This window comes from Orbicella faveolata, unplaced genomic scaffold, assembly GCF_042242905.1.
Source record: "Orbicella faveolata isolate gen_17 unplaced genomic scaffold, um_ofav_v1 contig_15, whole genome shotgun sequence".
NCBI lineage: Eukaryota > Metazoa > Cnidaria > Anthozoa > Scleractinia > Merulinidae > Orbicella > Orbicella faveolata.
This window is the reverse complement of record NW_028301542.1, coordinates 10,488,709-10,512,069: the sequence shown is the minus strand read 5'-3', so window position 1 is coordinate 10,512,069 and position 23,361 is coordinate 10,488,709. Positions and strand designations below refer to the sequence as shown.

Sequence of the window (23,361 nt, the reverse complement as noted above, 5' to 3'; positions counted from 1 at the left end):
TTTGGATACTGAATGACGATTGCATCACCTACAATGGAGTATCTCTTTCCCTTATCTGTCATGACATTGCAATCATTTGGGCAATGTTTGCCCTTACAGAAAAGGCATGTTCGCTTGGTGGGTGCTGATCAGTGGGAGGAGGGAGAACAGGTGTATGTGGCTTTGAAGTTGTGAGAAATGCAGCAGTAGCAGCAGTTGTTGAGTTGCTACTGAGTTCATAATCACTAGAACTGTTCTGACCTGCTTCTAAGATTTCAATTTCATTCAAGATTGCCTTGCGCAAATTATCAAGCTGCCACTCCTTCCATTTTGTCTTGCTAGATTCCTCTTAATTCCATTAGGTAATTTCTGAATGATGGGGCCAAGAATATCTCCATATGTTTCTGTTTTCTTCCGTAGTGATTCAAGTCCCCTGATGTGTGTCTCAACTGAGTCGTAGAAAAGCCTCAAACTACTTAAATGGTCAGTGGGTGATGGAAGGATGAGCAGTGCCTCCATGTGTGCATTGATGATCTTGTGGGGTTGAATGTATCTCTCAATAACTGGGTACTCTTAGCATAATTAGCACTGGTTAATGGCAACCCGCCAATGACTCTATCAGCTCCGTCGCGTAACTGTGCTCTCAAATAATTGAACTTTTGAACATCACTGATTGAAGAGTTATCGTGTACTGCAGACCGGAAAGCGTCCCAAAACGATTGCTATTCAAGCGGGTTGCCATCAAACGATGGCAATACAAGTTTAGGTAAATGACTAGTGTGGAATGTACTCACTGGCGGCGGTGTAATCAGATTCAGGTCGACGAGCGACCTGAGTAGAGCAATCTCATTGTGGGTAATTGTGCCTTTTGCAGTCTTGTCGATTTTGTGTCTTAACTTGGTTAAATACGCCTTGTGTGCTCTTCTAGAGGCTAGTAGTTTTGGTAATTCTTCCATCCTGCTCCCGGCACCAAAAATGTGGGGGGCAGGGAATACAACAGTGATAGGAACTCAACTATATTTCACTTTGGTTCAACAGCGTTACAAACATGGCGGTCATGTTGAGTGAGTTTTTGAGCGGGAACAAAAAACGCGTTTAGTACTGTCCCAAGTAGTGACGTAAGCAATGACAAGACTAAATACAGTAACGACCGCTGACCAGAAATCACTTGAAATTAACAAATAACAGGTTAAACGAATAGAAACGAAATAAATGTTCAAAGTCACTATTTAAACTATTTCACACTTAGATTTTGTTAAAAAAGTTTCAATTCTTCGCCGTTTAAGCGGAAGTTTGGCCAATAAGCAGATTAAGAGAGAGTCCGCAAGTTTCTGTTTGACTCCCTATTTCATTGAAGGAACAGGGGTTGAAATGACATTTCGTGTGTGGGTGAACATTACATTGCGATGCACAACGTAAACGAAAACTCCTAGATCTGTAAGAATTAAGTTTAGATGTTAAGCAGAAGTGCGGACTGCTACAGACTAAAAAATAGTATTTGTTTGATAGGTGCTCGAGCTAGTCCACTAATTTAGCAATGCTTGATGGCTTTTAAATTTACTTTTTGTTGTAAACATTGAGGGTCGTGGGTTTCGAATACAAGTTAGTAGTGGCTTTTTGTTATGCAAAATACACGCAACTGCATGTGTGAATAACAAAGGTTTCTTCCTCCAATTAAAATACACGCATTTGTGCAAAATTACACGCAAATATGTGTAACTAACAGATCAGTAAATTTTACACACGTGTAATTACATGCACTGTCCACGCACTGTCCACGCACAGTCCACGCACAGTCCACACACTGTCCACGAATACTACATGCAGACTACATGCATTTTACGCAAGTGTAGGTGTTGCAATCCCTTTGACCGGTACTGTAAATAGAAAACCTGATAGCAAAGTTACAAAACTCAAATCAAAATTCTTGTATATCCTGGGTTAGCTTGGCTTTGAACAACCTGGCACTTGGCTTAACCTATAATTATATTATTTTATCAATCTAACATCTAATTTACGGACCTCTTCAAAGTTGAGCTTGCTGCACGACACACATCAATTTTGATCTACTTTCATCTGCATGATGCAAACACCTGCCTGATCAATCTATATCCTGCTTCCATGGTGGCCTTGTGCTTGATTTATGAATTAGAAAAGTTAACAGATCAGCGATTTCAACAGAAGTTTTTGCTGTCTCCCCCCTCTGGAAATTCAGAGCTGAAACTCCCCCATGCTTTTGGAATTGCAAAATGTGTTACCACCCATGCCTTCAGAATTCAAGCCCAAGAAACCCCCCTCTCCCTCGAAATTCTAAGATGCTGCCCATTGTGTGGGTATGGATATTTTCTGGAATCACCCAATCTGGTTAACCAGTAATTAGCATACATGTTATGTACTTTACATACACAAATTATCTGATTATACAGTCCACTTGATAAGTTATTGGTTAATTTTTGACAAATTTTGAGAATTTTCTGATGGCTTTCACTGCAGATATCCTATCAGAATGCAAAAACTATTTGATGGGAAGCTGTATTGTATGAACTATATTTAATAGCAACTGAGTGAGCTGTAGACTCCCTCTAAACTGCCAAGCATGTACAATTGTGTGTAACAATAACACATGATGACACAACTCATGCTGGCATTATCAAATTGGATTTTATGAGATGATCTCTACAAGATGATCTCTTTGAAGATTTCAAAGATCTGGGTGAAAGGGTAAGTTCAACCACAAATAAAGCAAGTATACCATGTACCTTTCTTACGTATTGAGTTTCGCTGTGCTTGTGTTGCAGACACTTCTATTACTTGCAACTCAAGGGGCAAATTCTTGAAGGAAGCCTTTCATGTGAAAAAGACACTGCTGTTCTACTTGCCTCTTACTCAGTGCAAGGTGATAAGAATTCCATCCTTATCTCCTATCTTTCCCATCCATTTTATCTCTCCAGTGTATGGTGTTTTAGCATGCATAACTTAAAACATTGTGATAAACTATTTAATATGTTTGCAGTGGTGGATCTGGGTAAAAAAATCGCAGAAGGAAGAAAAGCAGGCAGGGTAAGCAAACCCCCCCCCCCCACCCCCCACCCCCCTCCCCTTAGCTCAAGGTCTGGATCTGCCACTGGTTTACATGGTTTTAAGTCATGTCATTACCACTGTATACTTAAACTGAAGGGTTGTATGCACTTTCACTTAAGATACAGTGTTTAACTTGACTTTACAGGTACAAAGAAACCCCACTTTACCCTTGTTTATTGTGCTTGTCCCAGACTAAATCTCACAGAACTTTCATATTTTTTCTTACATAAGCCCACTTAATAATGACACCAGTTTGTTCACTGTGCATTTGAAAGAGTTTAATGTACTAGTAATACCTTCCGGTAGAGTGCCAATGAGTGAAAACTGTGACAGTTGCGTGCTGAATGAAAATTCGTTCAGAGTATTTTAGAAATACCGGCAACTGATGAGATCCACATGGATGATCAAAACCATGGTCTTACCTGACCTAAGCCCGGAATTAAGCTGACCAATGGCATATACAAGCCGCAAAACAGTCAACAGACTTGCGCGTAAACAGCTACATTTGAATCATGTGGTGCTAGAAGGAATCAAGGTGGCTATGAGCCACTCAACTTGGAAAATGGATCATCTGCGGTAAACAGTGACAACTTTGATGCCACTGACTGAGACTATTATAAAGAAAGTACTGCTGTTTGTCTGATCACCAAAGCAAGTGATAATTCTCATTTTCATTCCTCTCATTTTTTCGCTCTTTATTTTTCTAGCCAGTATCAGTGATTTTTTTTTCTTTCTGTTACCTTTTCTCATCTTAGAAAGTAAAAAAGCTGCATTCAGCATAACAGCACCACATCTCGTCCGCTCAACAAAGTTAAGCCCTGTTCGACGGGGTCTGTACCTGGATGGGTGACCAAATACAAATACCCCGTTTTGTAATACCTTTTTCTCTTTTTTTCCCTTTTTCTCCCTTCCCTTTCCAAGGCAATATTTAAGACTGCAGAACTTCCAGCCTTGTGTGATGTCATTTCTTCTGTGTCTGAACTATTTGTTCCTCATTTCGCCATGTCCGCATTCATGTGTATTTATTTACCTTACTGTATAAATAAACAGCGGAACATGTCACTCAAATTCTCCTCAATTCTCTTGACTGTTGATCGTCTAAAACATTAAATCTCAGGTTGAATCATTCGAAAATTCATACAGCTCATCAATTTTGTGACTTACAATGTCTTCTTTTTTGGTAATCGAGTATGGTTAAACCTGTATGAGTGGACACCTTCGCGAAATGAACTATTTACATAATAATTACAGGTAGCTTCTATTTATAACACCACATGAAGTGGCCTTCATAAAGATGAGTGAAGCAACAAAAAGGTTGAGAGATCGAACAGAGAAAGCGGCAAATATACAAATAGCCGTAGGAGTCGTGTAGGCTTGTCAACCACATTTTACACCGATCATGATCCTCCTGATGTGATTGGTTTAGATAAAAATACTGCGATGCCATTGGCTTACTCGGAAACAATCACTGATGATGTCACTCTTACATTACCTTATGCTTACTTTGTCATTTGAGATTTCTTCTGCCTGTACCAAAACTGCTGCCACCTCATCACCCTTACGTCCTCGTGAGGGTGACTCGTAGGCAATTGCTAGCCTGGGGATTTTTGCACCATGAATTTTGGGTGAATGTACCATTGCTATCATTTTTAATGTGATGGATTTTACCAATCACAGTCATGTTACTCTTCATTTTCTGAAATTCACTAACTTTTGTATGACATAAATTCCCGGCATTCTGGTTTAAGGGCCGACGTTTTTTGGGGTGCATTGCTAAGGATGTAATTGTTAAGTAATTTGAGACAATGTGGCATTATTTTGGTCAGTTTCCAACTTTTGTAAATGAATGACCCTAAAATTAATATGATGTCAACATGCCACAGCCATGGTCATGTGACTGATAAAAGAAAACACTAAATTTGTCCAAGTGCTGCACAATTTGGGTAGTTAATCAGTAGTTTGATAATTTGTATTCATTTGTGCATCCAGCCAAGCACGGGTTTCTTTTTATTTTGAAAAATGTTCTCTTTAAAGAGATAAACGATATTGAAATACACATTTTTAAAAAAGATGATTCGAAAACATCAGTGCTTCGCTATATTCTGTATTTGGGGGTGTAACGTATCATATAAAAGAAAATTAATTCAATTTAAAGACTGCTGGAAATTTAGCTTTTTCTCAAACTGGAAGTTAGTGCGTTTACGCTTGTGCAGTTGACCTGAGAACAGAACAAGCAAGGAGCATGAGGTGAAAAGTTTCAATGCACACAACAGTTTGTACAGTGATTTTTGCTTCCTTTTTAACTTGGAGAATATTTATTATTTTCCAAGTTGTAGTGGTGGAATGATTTCACTCCATTACTCCTTCACTCCTTCACTCCTTCACTCCCTCACTCCCTCACTCCCTCACTCCCTCACTCCCTCACTCCCTCACTCCCTCACTCCCTCACTCCCTCACTCCCTCACTCCTTCACTCCTTCACTCCTTCACTCCTTCACTCCTTCACTCCTTCACTCCTTCACTCCTTCACTCCTTCACTCCTTCACTCCTTCACTCCTTCACTCCTTCACTCCTTCACTCCTTCACTCCTTCAATCCTTCACTCCCTCACTTCCCGTTAGACATTTGGAAACCCGGGGGGAACTCCCTCATGAAAAGGCAAGGGATGCTCGTTGGAAAATTTAAATAAACTCGTAAGGGAGACTAATGTGGATGTTGCTTGAGCTTCATTACACCCCTAAAAGATACCACTTAAAACGGAATAGGTTTGATCACTAACCACTGTCCAAGAAAGGATCCCGTGCACACTTGTAGACCCGACTCGCATACTCGAGAGATTAGCAGAAATCAAGCCTGAAAATTTAAATTAAATGAGAGTGTTTCTATGAGAGCGTTTCTATGAGAGCATTTCTATGTTTCCTCAAGTGCACCCTAAAGGATACTTTGACAGCTAAAAATGGTGATGTTTCATCATCAACACCTTAAGTGAGATCAGAATCCTTGATTTGTACCTGGGACGACGAGCATCCCCAACCTTTTCATATAGGAATCCCCATTGTACATTTTGTTATGCAATGTTTTTCCACTGATAACTTTTTGTATCCAGCAAAGGTATGCCATTGTCCAGAGAGCTGATTTGTCATATGCATTTGTTTCACAAAATTATGGTCAGATATTTTAATAATCATTGTTAGTACTTTCCCATCATTGATTAATTATTTATTATTGTAATTTTTCCGAAGTACAGATTACGAGCAGGGACTGATTTATGCTCAAATGCTTTTTAGTTAGCTGTTCAGGGCATCTTCAAAAAGGCTGTCCAATTTACGAATGGTTTCAGTTCTTTATCCTCTTCACTTTTGTTTGGTTCTTCTTAGACTTAGATGGTGCTTTTTCGCAAGGCAACTTTGAATTGTTCAAAAAGTCTTGAAGTTGTTCCACAGAAACCATGTCATCGTTCGCACATTCCTCCACTTCGTTTACTGCAGTTTTCTCTAGAGAGACTGGAGTGATCATTTCTACTTCCACTCTCCTTTCCTCAGTCTGAGTTTCCACTGTCAATGTATTTTTTTAAGCATAGTTCTTCTTCAAAGAAGCTAACTTGACAGCCAACATCCTTTTTACTTAGTGAGGCTGGCGACCATCGATTACTGACAGCTTCCAAAGCTCGCTTCTCTCCCTTCCTCACTTTTCTTCCAAACATGAATCAACCCTTTTTTTTTTATGTTTTGTATTTTAATTTTTTTTTGATTTGGTTTTGTACTTTTAAAGTTTTGAAATGACTATAATTGAAACAATAATTTAGGAGATTGTTATCAAATTTTCCAGGTCGAGAGTGGGTTTTCTGGTCAACTTATAATATGATTACGTCAGTCACCGGAAGTCACATTTCACTTCCTTAGCAATGCACGAAAAATCCGGCTTCAGGCTTTCAGCTGTACGTTGGTGTTGAAAGGAGTGTTGTGCAATAATCCCAAACAACAGTTGTAAAGTACATTGCAGGACTTCAATTGAATATTAGCTAACATTTCACTGGTGTTTTATAGCTGAGATTGGTGATCATGATGCCGAGAGGTTTACAAGCTTTGTAGAAAACAAGACTCTTTTCCCTTCTGTAAGTACATCTACTCTTAGTTGTTAATGATGGCCTGTTGGGTGAACTGAATTAATTTCACCTTAACTACCGGTAAACTGTCTAACAATTCAGAAGTGTTAATTTTCTTCTTTGGATGCATACTTGCCATTCCATTATAATGATTAAGAATGATTAATCTTGTTTCTTACTAAGAGTGTGTCCGTGAGAAAACCAGGCAGGAGGTGATACAGCTCAAATCACCGATTTTGCTCAAACTTGACACAAAGTTTGGGTTTGGTGAGTAAATGATTACGGCAAAAAATTAGGTCAAAATATTTGATTCCCTTCAAGTTCGGGGCACCCCTCCAAAAATGGCTGTTTGTCATTAACTTTGGTTAGTATTTCTACAGCAAGAAAGGCCATGTGAAAGTAAAATCCACTGGATCATGTTTCACTATTATCATTCTCAAAGCACAGATATTCATTTGAACTAGACAATTTGATTTCTCTCCGTGGCTCCATGTTAAGTAATTTTGAGAAAATAAAGACAACTAAAGACACTTAGTTAGAAGGCAGTCTTTTAGTACAGAAAGTACGGGTACTAAGGGAAAAAGCAAGAATGTCGCTCCTAAAGTGGGCAGCATATGATGAAAGTGGGATGGCGATTGATATTCTCTTTAGAACTCAGGTTGAAGCAACGGAACAGATGTCCCAAAACTTAACATTTCACAACACAAGAATCAAAGAGGGTGCAAAATCGTGTCTAAGTGACATGTATGAAGTAGTTATTTCTTGTTTCTGTTCTACATTGTATTTTACACCTGAAAACATAAGTTGAGGGAACTATGTGTTGAATCTTCTTCTGCCGCATTTTTTCAATATCGTGAGAATTTGTGGTTCCAGAAAATATCCATACCCACCCCATAGAGGGTCTGTGAAATTCCGAGGGTTATAGGGATCTGAAAGAGGTAAATTTCCAAAGGGGAGGAGTTTTCTTTCCAGTAGGTTTCAAATGGGATGGAATGAACACTAATTTATTTTCCCAATCGATTCAGGTAACCAAACCAACAGAAATGTTTTCATGTTGAAATAAACGTAAGATTCTTTGTCATATATTTACCATTTTTGTTCCAATGTCAATGACGCAAATAGGACTTCTGAGCAGCATGTTTGTTGGATGTCAGGTCAAACAAAATGCCAAAAAAAAAGGGGCAGCAATACCTGTACGATGAAGTTGATGATATGTTGTACATTTATACTTTGAAGATTGCGCTGTATGAAATGCAGCTGATGCTTTTCCCAGCATTATTCATGCAGTCAAATGAGATTCGTGCTCTGTATATCTCATTTGATACTCATACAAAATTATTCCCATTTCGGACTTGCTGTAACTAGGTTATCACATATTTTAATTGTTATCTGTATCCGTATCACCTCCTACCTGGTTCTGTCTGGTTTTATCATGGACACACTCTTAACCAATCTATATCATCACATGATATCAGAACATTTGAAAATCCATCAAAGGACAGTGATTGACACCTTTATTTAATTTATATCAGGGTGGCCTTTTCATCAACAGAGGCTGTATAATTATAGAGAAAAGCTGTGTAAAGAACTAAAACTATACCATAAATAGTTACAGATAAAAAGCCCTAAAAACTACATACTCTGTGGGATTGGTTACTGGCTCCACATGTGCACCTATACCAATTTGAATACATGTAGCAATCAATGCTATCTGTTCCAGACTTTCATTAAATGTATGCTCTATTTTCACATCGTAATAAATAATCAGTTTCATTATTGAAAGTGATTACCAGAATGATTTGATTTAGTGCCCAGGTCACTTATTTACTTGGTACCTCAAGGGAGGGTGCTTATTCAAGACATGGCGCTTATTTCTTTTTTGAGAAACAAGTAAATGTTCAAAACAGAATTTTAATACAGTATTTTTAGGGCAAAGTCCGTAGGATGGAGAACTATTGGTGTTAGAACATTGGGAAAGGTACTTCGAGTAAGTGAAATGCTAGTTCCTGATCGAAAACGTGGCCTTCAAATGTCAATAATTTTGTCAGTTGGACACAATATGACGACATATGAAACAACCATAACTGAAGTCTGTTAAAGTTTTCATTGTTAACTCTGTTAACTTTGCATAGGGGTAGCTCAGGGCACATATGAATTCCCTTGCAGGGTAGGTGAAGTAAGTGGCTCTTTGAAAATACTAAGAAATTGCCTCTTTCCCACTCTCCAGAGATTGTTTTGGTACCTATTGCGTTTTGGTCCTTTGCATATTTTAGGGGGTAGGGGAGAGTTTTCTTTTTTTGAAAACAAACATGGCGTTGTGTGTTGTGGTTTTCTGCTAGTGGGCAAAATTCTGTGCTTAAAACCAAAACAAACCTTTAAAAAGTTCACAATGGCAAGGGATAAGCTTCAAGAAGACTCAAGCGATGGTTAAAAGGGTGATTATGACGTAGAAGTAACGATATTGTCCTTCGGGTTGCAAGAATGTCTAAATCAAAGGTCTTCCTGAATTCATTTAAACCAAAACTACACTATGAAACTCTTTGGACAAGTTTAAAGTGGAAGTTCAACCGAATTTATCTCTTATTAAATTACCATTCTCTTCTAGAAGAGTTGTTTTGGTGATATTTATATGACCTTTTCAGCTGACTTTTGCGTTCTCAACAAATGGACAACAATGCACATCATTTGGATAGCACAAAAAACTTTTGGAGAACACTTAAATCCAAGTCATTAATTTTCTTGAACACAATCTTTATGGCAGTCACCTATTTTTAATCAAGTGAAGCTTGCTGACTTTGCACTTTCTGTTGGGAACCACTTGTTTAAATAAAGGAACAATAACAGGAACTGTAATGTTAACAAACATACAGTGAATGTTCAATTAACCTGAGGGAATTTTAACCTAATTCAACACCAGTAGCTTGGACAGTGTCACTTACAGTACATTGATATGTAAATAAAAACTTTCTCATGCATCATCTTTGACGGTTGATTTAGTGATCCTGTCAAAAGGATCCTTGTCACATGAATAAATTGCTTGTGGCTTGTTGAACAAGGTTAAGCCGTTCCAGCCCTGCTTGCATGGCAAGGCTGATTTTCCTTGAAGCAGTGAATATACATGTATTATAATAGGTGTGCTTATTAGAATGAGGGCACTTATTTGAATATGGGCGCTTATTAATAAAAACACATTCAAAGGGAGACCCTTATTCAAGGGTGGCAAAGGGGGTACTGATCATGCATCATGCTGAATTTTTCAATTAAGTCATGCATCATGGAGAATTTTTTCACCAATCATGTGTCACATAAAAAGGAGTAAGTACATCAGCAATTTTACTTTCTAGACCCTAAAAGCGTGGTTAAAAGCTGAGGAGAACTCAGCCAATTCGACCACAGAAATGCAATGGCAAATATTCCAAACATTTCCTCCTGAAAATGACAAATTTTGACCAAAATAAAAGTGGAGATCCTTACGGGAAACCGGGAGATTCGGTCTGTATCCAGGAGACTCCTAGATAATAGGCGTGTCCTGATTGTGTTCGTAAAATGCTGGTAAGTTGCTCACTGGAATGCCAAAAAGTTGCTCAAAAAGTTGCCAAAATCCAAGAAGTTGCTACCTAAATTTCTTGATGTTTTTGTACAGACGTTAATTAAAAGCTTTATTTTTCATTCTTCACAATAATTGCTAACGTCAGTCCCAATCATGCGTCACACTGCTAAGTTTGGGGTGATCACACATCACACAAAAACCCACTTACTGGAAGGAGGGTGCTAAATCAAATCATTACTGTACAAAAACCTACAATGTACATGTAACTTGACATGTTTTAGGATGCCCCATTGGAACCTTAACCTCTACATGTACAAAGGCGAATGTAACTTACTCTTGATGCAATAGCTTTTTAACATTGTTCTGTTGCAGAATGTCACTACTATCCATTTCAAGGAGGTCCTTGAACAGCAGGTACAGAATTTTTAATTACTTAATTAAGAGCATGAGAATGATTGTGACAAAAAGCAGCATTAAGATTTTAATTTTTATGAGAAAAGTACTTTGCAGTTTATGTGTTATGGACACCTTAATTGTGGTTTTAAAACATCATCAACATCATCCCTCATCCCCTCAGAATTTCCTTTCCAGAGGGTTTATGGTGACCCTCCTCCCCTTTGTAATTTCGCTGTTTGTTTTTTTTAAACCTTCATTCCTGAACCCCTTGGAAGTTTCAAATTGTTTCGTACCTAGAAAATTGATAACTAACACTGTTATGACCATTAATTTTATAATAATTATTGCAACCACAGGATACAACAATCCCAGCATTCAATTGTCTCATTTTATTTAAGAAAAAGGGATAAGAAAAAGAGAAATGAAGAGCCTAATTAAAGATGTAAATCACTTTCTCATCCAAAATGAATCTTGATTTCTGCGCATGCCTGAGAAAAATGTTGTAAAATGCCACTCTAGCAGAAAGAAAGGCATGCTGTCCTGTTGCAAATGTCTTTTTGAGTAGATTGCAGCTAATTTGGTTCATATCCAGGCTGAAAATGTCCAAAATGTCTAAAAAATGTGATTTTGCCAAAAAGCTCCGCCAGTCAATGGGTTAATCACGTGACCAGATTTTTCGAAAGATGAATCCTTTTGTGATAAAATTTGGAAATCTATCCAAATCAGGCTCAAAAATGCCAGGAATGCTGCAAAATTTGGAATTTAGAGGTATTTTTGTTAACGCAAAGCTGCCTGTCCCGTCCTTAAGTGGCCATGATGGGCGTTGGCCTTTGTTCCACTTCTGATGTCTTTTGACCAAAGTTGGCATCACTTATGCTCGAGTTCTGCAGGAGATCTTTTCTACAACAGATCTTTTCAATGAAATCCCAATCAGAGTGATCGGGTCATGGAGCCTGAAATATGCACAAAAAAGTCTGAAATTTGGGTGAAAAACTCTTAGCAAGATTTCCCACAGCTACACATGGCTACTCCATGGTTAGAATTTCCTTTGTCAATGATTCTTTCTTGGGAATTCTTGAACTGGAAGTAAGCCCGGTAGAGGGTCTGTCACTGTAGCACAAAGACAAGAAAAGGAGAAAAGGAAAGGCAAAAAGAAAAAAAAACTAAAACAAAATGAAAAGTCTAAAGACATAAGTCAGTTCGTTGAAATTTTGATTTCTGTACATGTCGGAGCAAAAATGTTGTAAAACTCGACGTTAGTGGAAAGAAAGGCATGCTGTCCTGTTGTGAATGTCTTCTTCAGTAGATTGCTGCTAATTTGGCTCATATCCAGGCTGAAAATGTCCTGACAAATGTCCAATGTCCAAATGCGATTTTGGCCAAAAGCTCCAGGAGTCAAATATGGGTTAAGCAATCAAAATCCTAGACCACCAATCTTTCCTTTCTTGCTTGATTTTCTGGTCTAGAATCTTGACAACGTGGTCATATAAAACCTTATACTGGACTGTAATTCTTGTCTAAGTCATGTGGGGGGTCTCTGGTGATGTAATCTGTTTTTAGCAACTGTGGTAGTGGTAATGGCAGTGGCAATGACAATAGCATTCAGACAATTATAATGACAATGGCAATTAAAATGACAACGACAGTGGCAATGATGATGGAAATGACAATGGAAATGGCAATGACAATGACAATGGCAGTAGCAATGGCAGTGGCAATGGCAATTGCAATGACAATAGCATTGACAATGACAATAAGAATGGCAATAGCAATGACAATGGGGATGACAATTACAATGACAATGGCAATAACAATGGCAATGGTGATGACAATGATAATGGCAGTGGCAATGACAGTGGCAATGACAGTGGCAATGAGAAGGACAATGGCAATGACAATGGCAATGACAATAGCAATGACAATGGAAATGACAGTGGCAATGACAGTGGCAATGGCAGTGGCAATGACAATGGCAATGACAAGGACAATGGCAATGACAATGGCAATGACAATGGCAATGACAATGGAAATGACAATGGCAATGGCAATGGCATTGACAAAGGCAATAGTAATGGCAATGGCAATGACAATGATAATGGTAATGGCAGTGGCAAAGTCAAAAGTGAAATAATTGCTGTTGCTTCCAGAAATCAATTGAATACTTGTAAGAGGATGATGATGAATTGCAAGCAGCTGCCCCTGGTCTTAAGTATTCAGGGTTTTTTTTTATTAATCACTATTTAACATCATAGTACAAAAGATAGGCAGCTCTAGAATACTGGAGATCATCTACATGTCTATGTATAGAGCTTGTCTTATTTTGTGGTCTCATACACTGTACATGAACAGAAATTAAAGAAGATAATGCAGAGAATAACTTTTTGGCATCTACATCATTCTATAATTATCGTGAGTGGTGTTATTGCCATTTGTTGGCCAGATGATCATTTATGTCTTTACATTGTTCTCCACAGTTCAAATAATTTTATATGAATTACTCAAGGGACTAAGAAACTGTGAGCATTATAATTCACCATAGACAAAACCATGTTATCCTGAATTTGTGGGAAAGCAACTCAAATAGTTATTATAAATACCATGGTTTGGTGATGAACTATTTTCCTTCAAATTTGGTTCAAATGTACAAATTGTTACTTGTAGGATCTAGTTTGTTTGTATTGCAGACCATTTATTGTTTTTCCCATAATTGTTTTGTGGTAGTTTCCTTGTCATGTGCTCAGACTGGAAATTCACATACAGAGGTTGTTTTTTTAGTGTGAATTATAATAGTTTCAGCTGGTTTATTTCTTACATGTGGGGAATCTTTCTTACATGTACATGTGGCGTTTTGTGTGTGAAACTCATCAGTTGGAAATAAATGGATAAATCATCTCAGCAAGCTAATTGGAGCTTACATAGTGCTTTCCTTATTTGCATAATACAAAAATGTCAATATCTCTAAAATGAAAAAAGATATTCCTAAAAGGAACATGTCATTCTTCTGTCTTTTCAAAAGCCTTTCAAATAAGTAACAATTATTTTTCATTTCATGGGCACTATAATAAGCAATCCTGATCCTAGTGGTGGAACCTTGCATGACTCAATAGACAGTGAACTGGGTTTATGTTTCCAGACCTCTTCGAGTAGAGAGGAGGGTTCAGGTCTGCAAAATGAACTTTCCCTTTTTGAGCCAGAATGTTCCAAGTGATTACATGATCTTGAGCAGCAAGAACTAGCCAAAAGAGCAGCTCTGGATAAGTGTATGAAGGAAGCTAGAGAAAGACTGGAAATTGAAATGAATTGTGCCATCGAAGAATACGAAATTATGAGCAAAAAGGAAGAAACAAAATGCCAACAGGAAGAATTAAGACAACTTGATGAAACCTTTGGGAGAAGTAAAAAAAGTGAGTACAGAATCTACATCCTCAGGGCCTCCCTACTCTATGGATGCAGCAGTGAGAGGCCATTTTACACCCCAGTAAGAATATGTGGAACTGAAACAAAGAGAATCAAGAACACAAGAGGCTGCTTTGTCCATCATAGACTGAAACAAGGAAAGTGGCCAGCCAGTGGTACCAAGCAGTATTCAGCAATTGTAGAGACAGCAAAACACTATGGATGAAGTTGAGCAGGGTCTTTATATGTCTCAAAGAGAATACTTGAGCTTCAGTGGTGAACACCATAACTTCCCTTTGTTTATGCAGAACTTTGAGGTAAATGTAGAGAGTAAGGAGCATTATGATGCAGATCACCTAAGTTACATTCAGTACTGCAGAGGTAAAGCACAAGAAGCTACTGAACATTGTATTATGATGCCCCCCGAGGAAGGTTACAAGCAGGCAAAAGAAATCTTGCATAAGAACTTTGGCCAAACATACATAGTCACTAGAGTATTCATAGAAAGGGTGATTGGTTGACCTCCAATCCAAAGTCCTGATCCAGAATCTTTGTCCCAGCTAGCTCATGATATGGAAATGTATTTTCTCAGGTCTACCCAGTTAGGTCATACTAGTAACTTAAACTCAGTGGACACCCTTGGAAAAATTGTTGCCTGACTTCCAATTCACCTTAGAGGGAAATGGGCAGAGAAGTCCAATCAGCTGTATGAATCCTTTTCATTCCAACATGTTCCCAACTTACAGAGTTTGTACAAAGTCGTGCTGCTGTAGCCAATACCTACTTTGGTCAAGTTGTCAATTCAAAGTCAGAATCATCAGGAAAGCCCAAACTGCCATGCAAGGTTAGGGGTGGACCTGCAATAATAGCATGACCTTGGCTACGGTCTCAGATGACCATTTACCAGACAGTGATGAGAGGAGAACCTTGAAATGTGTCCTTTGTTCAAGTAGCCATTAACTTGAGCATTGCTATAAGTTCTAGAATTGACATGCCCTCAGCGACAAGACCTCGTGGATGGGAAAAGGGTGCGCAGTTGATGTCTCAGTCTAGGGAACTTTGTAAGGAAATGTTGGGTTGCAAGGGGGTGTGGGGTTGATAGTTGCCAAAGGAAACATCATCATTTGTTACATTCATCTGATCCAGTTCAAGACAAAGCGAACAGTTCATGATCTAACTCAAAGACTGTTTCCCAGGTCCAAACCCCTACTTCTAGAGACACTTCTTACAATAATGCTACCAGTGTTAGTGCAATGAGTAATGTACAATGGGCAACAAAAGTGTTGAGACACTTGGCAGCAAAACTCAATTTTCAAGTGTCTTGGAAACATTTCTCCCCCTTCCCCCCAAACAATGTTGATTTTTCTATTGATTTAGACTGCACAGACCACAGCATCTACACAACATTGAATTGGGGGGCCTGGGGCATCAGAGAATTAACTTGAGATGCAAATAAGATAAAATGAGAGGTTAAATATTGAAAAGCGCCATTTTCTAAAAGTGTCTCAACTACTTTTGTCGCCCATTGTCTGGACTCTATTTGTGTAAACTGTGGTGATTTCCATTAGATTCCCAAGCTCTAACAAGTACATTTTTACAAAATCCACTATATGTGTGGGTCAGAGTGATTTGTGACTAAGGAAAAAGTGACATGAGTTTCTGTAATTCTGATACAAAGACGAAACCTAGTCTATTCCGTAAACAACTTGATCCATATTTTGGCCTCGGGGTGGTGCTTATCGCCACTTTTTCACTTTTAAAGCATTCAAGGAGTCTCTATTTCACTTTCATTTAACACAATCCTCACCATGACACAATGGCTACAAGGTTTTCTTCATTCAGTAGTCATATTTTGGCAGAAAAAAAAATAGAAACTGTATCATTCTATGGCAATATTCTCTCTATCTCTGACTTCAAAGCAATGGTTTACCCTTGCAGGTGACCTCATAATGACATCACAGTAACATGCATATCATTTTGATAACGGCATTGTACTGAGCACCTAAAATTTGATATCCACCCATGGTCTAAGTGCTTTTCAACTTTTATTGTGCAAATTTCCAACGGTTTCCCATTGATAAACCATTTATATAGAAAAGTTAATTTCTTCTATTGTTAACACACCATGGATAAAACATTGAGAAGTCATGACAGGAAGTTCAACAGCATGACAAAACAGGTGGTCTTATGTAATTTTGTCTGCTGAACAGAATACTGTTAACAGAATGCTTCAAACACACAAGTGTGGCATAAAAATGATGTTAAAACACAATGTAAACTATTGATAAACCAATAAAAACATGCCTTCTGAGCCCAAAAGTTACTTTTAGAACATAGTGTGTCGATTCAGTTCCTATTGTACAAAGTTTTTGCTCCCTTTTTGAGTTATTTTTTGGTTAAAAAAAAATACTTCTGGTGGCCTCATGGTTAGTGCACTCTTCTCCAGATCAAGTGGTCCAGGTTTAAGCCCTGGCCGGGGACATTGTGTTGTGTTCTTGGGCAAGACACTTCACTCTCACAGTGCCTCTCTCCACCCAGGTATATAAATGGGTACTGGCAAACTTAATGCTGGGGGTAACCCTGTGATGGACTAGCATCCCATCCAGGGGGAGTAGAAATACTCCTAGTCAATACACTGATTCCAGAAAGAAACCGGAAGTTGCATGTAAGCAAGGCTTAATAGCCCTCGAGCTTTCAAAATGGCGGACGAAATGCTGGGCAAGAACAAGAAAATTCGAATGTATGTAGGTTAGAGCTACTTGTCTGGAGCAAATGTGGTAAAGAAAAGGAAAAAAGTTGGACACAAGTGTTGTGTGGCTGCAAACTCTAACAATAGAGGCAAAAACCGACCTGATTTATCATTTCCACGACTAAGTTTCCTTTAGACAAGCCAGATAAACAAAGAAGAAAAAAGTGGGAAATACTTATGAAAAGGGGAGATGCCTATTTTACCTCGGTGGCAAATAATTTTTGTTGTTCCAAGCACTTCTTGCCAAGTGATTTTAAACTGAGTACACTTATTGAAACTGGGAGCCGTACCCTCAGCTTTCCCTTGGGCAAAAGTTAATGAGGAATCTCAGTGTAGAGCAAAATATGTGATGCATCTGAGTCTGGCATATGAATACCCATCAGCTTCAATCAACTCAGAAATTAATCAGTTTTCATGCCTCTGAGGTACACAAAAAAGTTTCCCAAAAACAATGTTGAATGTGGAAGGACATTAGTGATTTAAATACAGCCATTGATGAATTTTGAATATTTTTTACTTGCCTAATATTTCAGCAAGATCTGGCTTTTAGGTTTAATGTTTCAGAACTAGTAGTGTCAGATAAATTATTGCATGGGCAAATTTCCTGTATTTGATGTTGGGGAGCCAGGCCATTAATTATTTACCTGAAGTTTTTTTAGGCTGAATTTGAAACATAAGGTGCAGAATAGACTGCAGAGAGATAAAAGGTCAGACACCCAAGACCTGGACACCCAAAAGTGAACTTAACTCTGAATAAAAGTCTGACAACACATTTTAAGGCCTTGTAGGAATTTTCCTTAATGCCATAGATTTGACAGACAGCTTGTACTGGCAAGCAGGAAGGTTATAATCTTCATTCCTTTTATACAACCAAGTAAATCAGAACTGACTATAATTTCAATAACAATTTTTTAAGGAAGACTGTTTTCCACCATGAACCAGAACTACAAATGTAAGAATACAAGCTGAAGTGGCTATTAGGAGAATAAATGAATGGCATATATTTGATGGTGTAACTCCACTAAGGTTGTTTAGAGTTGTTAATCAACCCTGGAAAGTGAGCTATTTGCTTGTAAACTGTCAGAAAAAAAAAGGTTATCTGATGTTTATTTGTCATTTGGTAGTGAATTTAAACAGAGTACATGATATTGTTCATCAGTGGTAATTAAATATTTGGTGATTTCCACTGTACTGAGATTGTGCATTATGTGGCTTCATGTTTTATATTCTGGCACAGGGTGTAACATACATGTAGAAGGACACATGGTAGAGCTGGTGTATAATTTTGCTAATAACGTAGAAGTACAATCCACCATAGGAAAAAAGATGGCGGCTGTACATTTTACCACAGTACCTTGCGAACCTAACACAGCCTGTAAGGCACAAAGAAAGCCAAATTTTTACAATATTTGTCTCTGTACAAAGGACATTGTGTATGCTAGGTTTGAAGACTTTGTAACTCTTCTGTGCGTTTTTATGAATGTTGTTAAGGCTTTCCCTCACTAAGAACTATGGGTAAATGTACCAGTCGTCATCTTTTTTCCTATGGAGGATTGAATTTGACCTCATAGAGAATTTCCTGCATTGTATGATCTTATAGATTCCCAGTTGTTTTGAACTATTTTGAAATATTCATTCAAAGATTCATTACCAGAGAAAAACTAGAAGTAGCTGAATTCTCTCATATTAGATGCTGGACAAACTTTTTGGACCTTTGTATACATTATTTATTCTGGCTTTAGCAATAATCACATCATGTAAGGTCATCTCTAAGCACTAGGTAAGCCAATTCATATATAATATATTTATCATAAATTGTTCAATATTCTTTAGCATCTCCTTCCACCATTCTATGTCCAAGGCAATTTGCTCATTAAAAATTTGCAGTTACTTCCAATTTATAACCAGGACATTCCAAAGTCTGTTCACAACAAAGAGTAGTTGTTGTACATTGTACATCATAAACTGAAGTTCACATGACTCTTGTTTACTTTTAAACCAATGTCAAACATTTTGCATGTTGATTTTATAAGGCAATCTTTCAGGGTCTCACTATCCATAACAATGACATTCCTAGCTTAAATTATTTCATGGAGATTTCCCTTACTTGGGTCTGTAACCTGAGTCCAGCTGGGGGACCCTGGGGAGGCCCCCAAAATTTCCCTTTTCTCTTGAACAGAAAAAAAGCATTTTGTCACTTGCACCTTCGTCTATGCCTGTTGATGCATTATTTCAGTGTTCTTGTCCATTACTAGTTGCTAATTTTCAAGGCCATCTTTCAAGGCATGTGACTGATAGTCTTTGTTACACTGTAGTACACTTCATTGATAATTTTATTGGTGATTTGACCGATGAATCAGCTTTGTGATTGCATCCTAACGCGTAACGCAATAATGCTGTCACTGTACGGAACCCTTGCTTATACCATTCTTGGCAAGTAGATTGTGGTCTTATTTGATACTCTGATTAGCATCTTTTGAACTGAAGAATTTCCCTTTATTCTCTAACACCGATTGTTAACTTATGAAGAGAGATTGGATGTTCTCTAACTTGAGAAGACTGAAGTTGTCAGTGAAAAATGAATCAGCCATAGGAAATCTGTTCAAGTGTTTTGTTGCAATATTCGCGATATCCGGCACAATTTTTAAATTTACTTCAGTATGTTCTTTTGAGCTCTTGCTTCATCAGTTTTACTACTTTAAGCTACTTAAGCTTTAGTAAAGCTATTCTTCGCATCAGGGTCGTAAATTTTTATAATTTTCATTTCATTCAGATTTTTTTTCCTAAACCGACCATGAACAAAGTTCTTTTAGGCAATAAAAATGGTGAGAACAGGTTGTTTTTGCGCATATTGGAGATCGAGACAATTGAAGGATGGAAAACATACCAGCCTAAAAGTTCCTTTATTTTGCCCCTTTGATTTATACGGCGACTTTTAAGCCAGAATTTCAATTGGCTGTGTCAATTTTTCAATGTTCTTCACTCACACTGATGCCGGGAATATCATCAGAAGAGAGATTGGCCTTTTTTCTTCGTTTGCCATGTTGCTTTATTTATCGCGAGGGCTATTAAGCCTCATTTCGGTGCAACTTCTGGTTTTTTCTGGAATCGGTGTACTGGTATTCATGCTACAGAAACCAGGATAAGCTCTGGCCTGATGGGCCACTTGGCTCATACATGTATGCAGACTTTACTTTCTTTCCCTTCACCATAGACAAAACCATGTTATACCAAATTTGTGGGAGAGTGACTCAAGTATTCATTATAAATGCTAGGGTCCAGCGATTGATTATTTCTTTCAAATTTGGTTCAAATGTGCAAATTGTTACTGTTACCACATATAGCAAGGATTAAAGGACATGTGTCTCTGTTGATTGGTTTTGCATTCAACATTAGTCCTGTGTTGAAATTTATTTGTTACATTGGTTAGAACTGAAAGTTGAGCCTCTGGTTTGTGTTCAGCATAATGAACTTTTTTCCTAGCCTTATGAATTTTACTTTTACCTTGTCTGGGCTGAACAGTGGAATTGCTACTTACATGTGGTTTCAGCTATACTGGGGAAATTAGTGTTTATACTGGGTTCCATGAGCAGTTTCTCTATTTGCTTCATCATGTATAATGCTTTTACACACACACTTTTGTAGTTTATTTTGTGGTTTTGAACTCTCTGTCCATTTTTGTAGGTAGCAGAATTGTGCCAGCATCATAGGTAGGTTTGAAAAAAGTGCTGTCATCAATTTTTAAAGCAATGAAATCTTGTTAACCTGACCACTAATTGGTGAGGTTTTGCTTTAATATGCAGTTGTACATGTATATCCACAAGATTTTAGTTCACTTTTCCACGGTTGTACGAAATTTGCTGTACAACAAATCTGCAGCTTACTTTTTCAAGGTCATATGACAGTTGGTCTATAGCAAAATTTGTTATAATTTCAGGGGTTTAACAAGCGAAGAAGCTCAGTTGGAATACATCTTGATCACTCAGCAGCTGGAAGGATATGGTGATGAATACTACCCTGCTAAGGTCTGTAGCTATAAGAAATATTTATAATTTTTGAGCTGTGCAGCCTGGCTTAAAGGACCACCTTCAACCAGTCATCTTTGAGAAGCTCTGTTGTTGTTATCTTCCAAGCAGTTGCTGCATGGATGCACATGTCTCATTTAACTTAATTATGAATTCATGACAGAAAATCATTTCAATATCCGATGAACCTGTCTCGAACAAGGAAAGATTGAAGAAAGCAACAAGATTTCTTTGTAAAATGAGCAATTGTTTCTGGAGGATGTTCTGTTTACTCTTACATTACTCTAATAATTTAAACACAGGCACAATAAACAACTTTCGTGGACAACTTACAGTTGATCATGGTGGGACATAGCTGTTTGCCGCTTTTATTCTTACCTGATTTTGGTTTAGATGAGTACATGAAGCTCTTGTTAGTTTGGTTTGGGGAAAAAATGAAGATGATGAAAAAGTGCCTAGTAACAGTAAATGAACTCTTACTGCAAGACAAATTCTTGCAGCTATGGCCAAATTTGACCTTTGGTCATCCAAGTCTGTTTTCTCATCTCTAGTATGCCATGTCATTCTCAAGATTTGACAAATATCTGTACTGTTTGCTATGTTTGGTTTAGGACAAAGATGGCTTTGTTATTCTAGTTGGTGCCTCATTTGTTGGGATTGTGGTCAGACATCCTCATGGGTTACCTCCAGTTTGCTTCAGGTTTGTTGAATTAACATCATTCTTTAGCAATTAGGTTTGCAAACATAGTCGTATCAAATGTATGTAAGTGTTCACCTCAGAGGGTCTTTTTTCATGGATGTGAACTGTTAGAAAAATGCCCTCCTTGGTACCTTTGATTTTACCGAGTTATGGCTCTCTGAGATAGCTTTGTTGTTTAATAATTTAACTGGTTACCATGAACTGTTGCTTATAAGCTCCCCCCTCCCTGTTATAGGCCCATTCACCTGTAACCAAAAAATACAGCCAGTTTTAAGCCCCTCCCCCCCTGATATAAGCCCCCCTCCAGTATCTTTCCTTTTTTTGAATTTGTTTTATTATGACGTTTTAAAGCTTAATTACAAGTAATGAAAAACCTATTTCAATCAACGTGTGCAGCTATAGCTCATTTCAAAACAGTTTATTTTACTCTGGTTATAACCCCCCCTCCCCCCATCAGATATAAGCCCCTCTGTTTATAAGCTCATCTGAAAGCCCTTATGAAGTTGTATAAACCCAGGCCTTATAGGCAGCAGTTTATGGTATTGGGTTAGTGACAAGGCCATCAACTTTTAGACCCTCGCAGTTAAAAGAATTACTTCATAGTTGTCATTGCATTTTGGTGAGAATTTGGTTCAGTGACAGTTTTGCAGCGTGCAGCTATTGAAACTCTAAGTTTCCCTAACTAAGCTGAAGGTAAAAAAAAAATTCAGATTTCACATCTGCAAGCTAATCTATTATATACAGTAACAGAGTACAATCTATTTTTGTTAAAGTTAATGACTGCTTGACTATGTTACTGGTAGCTTGAAGGAGTTGCTGTTATATACAATAATGCTTTGTGTTTACTTTACAAAATTGACATTTAACCACTCCTATTAATAAATCATTTAGTGTTTTAACGAGTCTTTATTAACCGGCTAACCTTTGTTAAGTGGCAAATTTCAAAATCCTGAGGGGGTTGAGGCATTGCATACTGGTTCAACTGTTGTAAGTTGACAGTAATTTCCTTAGGTCGGGAATTATTACTGAGTTAAAAAAGATTATTAATAATGAACTTTTGCAGTGATTTAATGTCCATAATTTGCATAAGTAATTTACAAAAGTAACTGTATGTGATATTTGCTGCCATTAAGAAATTAATAAATGTATATTTCATTTCAACTGTAGTATAGATTGAAGTTGAACAAATAAAATTAATGTATTGTGCTCCTCCAATTTCAAGGCTGCTGCCTAACGGGCGCCCGGTCGCCTGAGGCGCCTAACTTACGAGTGCGGGCAACTAAAGTTTTGTTCAAGGAGCCCGAGTGGGCGCCTAAACATGGAGTTTTGTTTCCCATGTAATATGTCCGATGACTTCAATCTTCTCATGAAATTGGTCAAAA

General features: G+C 37.8%; 1 protein-coding gene across 1 annotated transcript in view; it reads left to right on the top strand.

Moving 5' to 3' along the window:
- LOC110051322 (tyrosine-protein phosphatase non-receptor type 21-like) overlaps positions 1 to 23,361 on the top strand; it is a 64,651-nt gene that overhangs the window by 17,635 nt on the left and 23,655 nt on the right. Inside the window, exons 3-8 of the mRNA XM_089288378.1 lie at positions 2,778 to 2,875; positions 7,105 to 7,172; positions 11,086 to 11,127; positions 20,939 to 20,964; positions 21,192 to 21,279; positions 21,891 to 21,979. Of these exons, the coding sequence (XP_089144504.1) occupies positions 2,778 to 2,875; positions 7,105 to 7,172; positions 11,086 to 11,127; positions 20,939 to 20,964; positions 21,192 to 21,279; positions 21,891 to 21,979 (411 nt within the window). The remainder of the gene's footprint in view (positions 1 to 2,777; positions 2,876 to 7,104; positions 7,173 to 11,085; positions 11,128 to 20,938; positions 20,965 to 21,191; positions 21,280 to 21,890; positions 21,980 to 23,361) is intronic.